The 4,903-nt window shown below is 31.3% G+C and overlaps 1 protein-coding gene across 1 annotated transcript; it reads right to left on the bottom strand.

Moving 5' to 3' along the window:
- Nucleotides 1–2,249: 2,249 nt before the first annotated feature.
- Nucleotides 2,250–3,578, bottom strand: LOC100799857 (zinc finger protein 5). Its single transcript, XM_006574518.3, has one exon. It carries the CDS (start codon nt 3,464–3,466, stop codon nt 2,726–2,728), a length of 741 nt encoding a protein of 246 aa, XP_006574581.1. The 5' UTR covers nt 3,467–3,578; the 3' UTR covers nt 2,250–2,725.
- Nucleotides 3,579–4,903: the final 1,325 nt, after the last annotated feature.

Below are 4,903 nucleotides of genomic sequence, written 5' to 3'. Positions count from 1 at the left end.
TGAATATTAAGAAATAATGCCATTCAAGCATGTGTCCGGCGGCTGGTTACACAAAGGATTAATTAAAGAATGATAATTAAAAAGAAGCTTTATTTCGTCTTCTAGTGTTTGACAATAAAAATGTGCGTGATATAAACAGATATTTTTATCATATGTGATTGTGATGTGTTAATTTATAATTAAAAATCAATTTATATAGATAAGAGTTAGGAGAGCGTCTTAGTATTTAATTAAAATGCTGACTGACTTAATCAACGATTTAATAGGTCACTAGGTTAGGTTTGTTCTGTAACAAACATATATAAATGCTGCCATATTAATCAAATCAAATTCTACAGTGAAACCTTAGACTTGGTTTCATGTTCTAGTGGCACATGGAACCTCAAAACAAGGCATCTCGTTAAATTGCTCCACCTATATACCCTGACTGATATATATATATATATATATATATATATATATATATATATATATATATATATATATATATATATATATATATATATATATATAGCCCCGATTGCACTTTTGTTGGTGATAGTTAATTGATGATGAACGGGGAGATGTAGGAACCATTAAAATATTAAGAGATTAAAAACGGAAGAGATATGGTAAGGAAAAAGGAGAAGCCAATATAGGTTAGATGGTGATAAGAACCATGACAAAAAGAAAATGATACTTAAGTCTATCAAAAACAGGAAAGTCAAATTAACAGTAAAACTACTAAAACATTTTTTTCGTAAAACAAATTTATTGCATTTCATTCAAAATAAAAGTAAGAATATAATTGAGTATATGCTAAAAAAAATGATTGTTATGTCCCAGTTATTACTATATAAATAACTTGATTAGCATGTATTCTTATAAAACTCACTATAAATTTGGACAATTCTAAGCGATTTTAAGTATCTAATTTATCATATATTTTTCAAAATATTGATCAAAGTTAATGGAAGTAGTTATAATGGAGTGAATTTAATCTCCTCTGGGCGACATGATAGTGAAGCTGATCATCTTTGATCACAATGGAGTGCAATTAACCTAGTAGGATTCTAAGTCTTCTTTTTTTAAAGTGAGGGTTCTAAGTCTTTGATTACAAGTAAAGCACTAATTTACTACGAATTGTGATAGATGATGATGAAAGTTGATTAAAAAATAAAAAAAAATGAAGAAAGTTACGGAGTTATACCTCCTGATGACTTGATCGACTTGTATAAATAGGGTAAGAATTTCAAAGGGGTTGTTGTAACAACATTTTAAATCTTCGTAAAAAATAACATCATTTTTTAATCTTCTAAAATAGGAATTTAATGTTAGTTTCTTTAATAAAGGATAATGCTATTTAGTACCTTCAAATTATTTACCAGAAAAGAAAAATCAACAGTTTTTTTTGGTAAAACATGCTATTAATAAGTCACTTATAACTACCGTAATTTATAATGTACCTTAACGTAATATAATCTTTTTATTTATTGATTTATTAACTAGTTTGCTTGGACGTTGGCTAGCAAAACCCCTTTAGAGAATCAGTCAGAAAAAAAGAAAAAAAAAACCCTTTAGAGAATTACAACGTTTAAGACACTAATAAAAAGGTTGGATATTTTTCCCAAGTTACAATTTGATGTTCAAATATTAACACATATGTTTGTCCCCACTTGTAAGCCAACTCTTGTTGTGTACATATTTACGGTTTGTTGTAAGAGATTGAGATTCACACTTGTTCCAAAAGTCAAAACACTGGATTGAGGAATTTAATTAATTTCATTCATTGGTGAACTTTAGTTGTACAAGAAATTACACATGGGGAAATTATAAGTTAAATAAGACGAGATTAGGACATAGGTAATGATACAATTACCTTGTCACCAAATAGAAAAACATTTTCAGATAAAAAACCAATATTGTTATTACAATTATATTAGTCTTTATCATCTTCCTATACCTCATCGAACTACAGTAATGGAGAAACCAAAGTTTTTACGACCATATTCCAGCTTGAAATTTACATAGTTTTCGAATTTGACAGCCTTATAATAATTTCATTCTGCATGCCCCATTCAGGTTCCCTCTGGAGTTTACTTCATTTCCTTGACATGCAACATTACAACTAGGCCTTTAGATAGGTAAATTTACCCTCCCAAATTTATATAATCTCTTCTCTCAATCCATCTGTGTTTGTACATGATTCTATTATATGAATATAATAAATTGAATAAATAGTGTGTAAACTGACATTGTGAAGGATTTTTGTAGTGTGATTCAACTATAAATTATTATATATCATTTAATTTTTATAATAATTATCCTAAAATCATATGATGATTTTTTTTTTTGAACAAAGTAAAACTTTACCATGACACTTCAAATTAAACTCATGAATTGGTGTCTTACACAGAAATAGATAACTGAAATGAAAGAGAACGTTGTTATCTAAGCACCTTATATGTACTGAAAAAAGTTATGTAATATCAAATGGCTACAACATGCTATAATAAATTAATACATCATATGAATTGTACATGTTGTCTGAATTCTGAATGGTGATCATTGTCAGACTCTTCTTGGCTCTGCAGTGACCAAGGCCAACTAACTAATGAATTGTGAATTTGTTTTCTTCTCTTTTTCTCATTCCCTTTTCCCAATGTTTAAGAATTGATACATTAAAATAATTCAAGGAGAAACATGGAAACTGTTAATTTAACCTATATATCCTGTATATACTAAATTACATCCTTCTTAGAGAACTTCTTGTATTTGACTCCAAGTTGAGACCTAGTTGAAGATCTAGGGTTTTATTATGGTTCTGATTTGAAGCAGGGAAATGGCAAGGCTTGAATATGAAAGGACTATTATTATTATTACTTGCATTGGATGAGAAAGTAAACATGCAAGTATCTTGTTGGATATTAGAAGGGTGAGATGCAAGAGAATACCAACTAGTTTTCTGATCATTAGAAAAATTGGAATCCAAAACGCTATTTGAATTGAAGCTAATCTGAGGTTCTTCACAAAGGGTGAACTCAGAGTTATTATTATAGGTAGAGGGGTCATAGAACCAAGGAGTATCAGAAGGGTAAGCAAAGCCATGGTTGCTTTGGAAAGGGTGTTGTAGGTAACGGTTTATGGATTGAAGCTGCAACCTCTTCTTCTTCATTCTCTCTTTCTTGTGAGCATTTTGGTGCCCCCCTAGGGCTTGGGAGTTTGCAAATTCCTTGTAACAATATTGGCACTCAAATTTTCTCTCATCAGGGTCATTGGCTGATGTTTTCTCTTGCACAGTTTTGTCTCCTCCAGAAGAAGCTGAGTTAGAGGAGTTCACACTTTCATCTCCTTCACCAGATTCTTTGGCACAACCCTCTTTTGATGAAGGGTTTAGCTCAAAGCCAAATAGCCTGAGCCTTTTCTCAGTGGAATTGCCATTGTCACAATCCCATGTTGGAGAAAGATCAATGATATCCTTTTCCATGATGATCTCTCTAATTGTGGGGAAAGAAATATAAAAATTTTGCGGTGGGAAATTAATGCAGTGATTAGTTGTTAGGCTTCTATTCCTTTTATAGTAAACTCTTAAGTCCCCAGTATGCATTGTATCTATTAAAATAACTAGTTTTATAGTACATGGACAGCACAAGGGGTATCCCATGGTCAATACAATAAAAGATTAAAAAGAAAAGTCAGATTAAGAGAAAGCCATCTCTCATGTAATAATGTTTTGTTAATAAAGAAAAACTCTTTTTGGCAATTGTAGTAGATACACCTCAAACTTCTCAATCAAAGAGGATTCACTGTAGTTTACTATTTATTTAAGGTGGAATCAGATAGTCTATAAACACTTAATAATATTATTAGTTTCCACTTGGCTTTCTCTCCCTTATTAAAAAGGAGACATATTCCAAGCTTAGGGCATGATTAAAGTTATTAAACAACTGTAGCTGCAAAAAGTCAAAGAAAGAGGAGGCACTAACTTTATAACATATCTACTACAGTACTAAAATGCATATCTAATTATTTTACTGACCAGCCAATGACTTTATTGCTTCATGTATTGTCCTCAACCTAGGCTAGGCTAGACTAATCATATATTATAAAGATTGCCTAATGAATATTACTGTAATGGATGCTAAGCCATACATAGCCGAGGCCCATTTTCTAGAGTTAATTCAATTGATGTTCTTAATTCATAAAATGCCGACATCTGTATAGAAATGTAATGTAATTATTCAGCACTAAACAAAGCTTCTTTAATCGGTAATTATCCCTCCACCACACCCACAATCACATTAAAAAGACCCTTATAAAATGTTTTTCTTGGCCATGTTTTATAAATGCTCTTGTAATATATACAAAGAAAGGAAAGAGTAGAAGCTAAAAAAAAGGAATAAAAGAAGTGGGCAATGATGTAAGCATATATACTAATAAGAGTCTTCCTCAAGATCTGGGCATATCTTCTTAGAGCAGGCAAAGCCTATATTTTATAAAAACATAATATTTTTCAGGTGAAACAAGTCATCGACTATAACATTATTCTACAAACAAACGCAGCATTGCGTTGGACAGTTGTTATAGTTGGCCCCACACTTTGTTGTTTTTGTGACAATTTAGAAAAATCATTAGATTGTGTTTTATTCCATTGTCTCTAACTAGATCTTCCATTGGTTGACTTCTTCCACCAATAAGACTCTCATGCTCATCAATTTCCCACTCCTTTTTCTCTAATTCCATGCTTATTAATTAAACTCTCTTTTTTCTTGCTTTAGGAGGAGAATTTCAAGTAGACATGCTGTCATATAGAATTTCACTATATATCCTAACATGTGGAATAAAAAGAGGCCATGAGGGTGGAGAATTGGGTTATGGTGGCTAAGTGGGTGGGTACGTTGTTGGGTGTGATGGATTGATTTTA

Source organism: Glycine max, chromosome 2 (genome assembly GCF_000004515.6).
Source record: "Glycine max cultivar Williams 82 chromosome 2, Glycine_max_v4.0, whole genome shotgun sequence".
In the NCBI taxonomy this organism is placed as follows: domain Eukaryota; kingdom Viridiplantae; phylum Streptophyta; class Magnoliopsida; order Fabales; family Fabaceae; genus Glycine; species Glycine max.
Note: the sequence above shows the minus strand (reverse complement) of the source record. Positions and strands in the feature narration are given on the sequence as shown.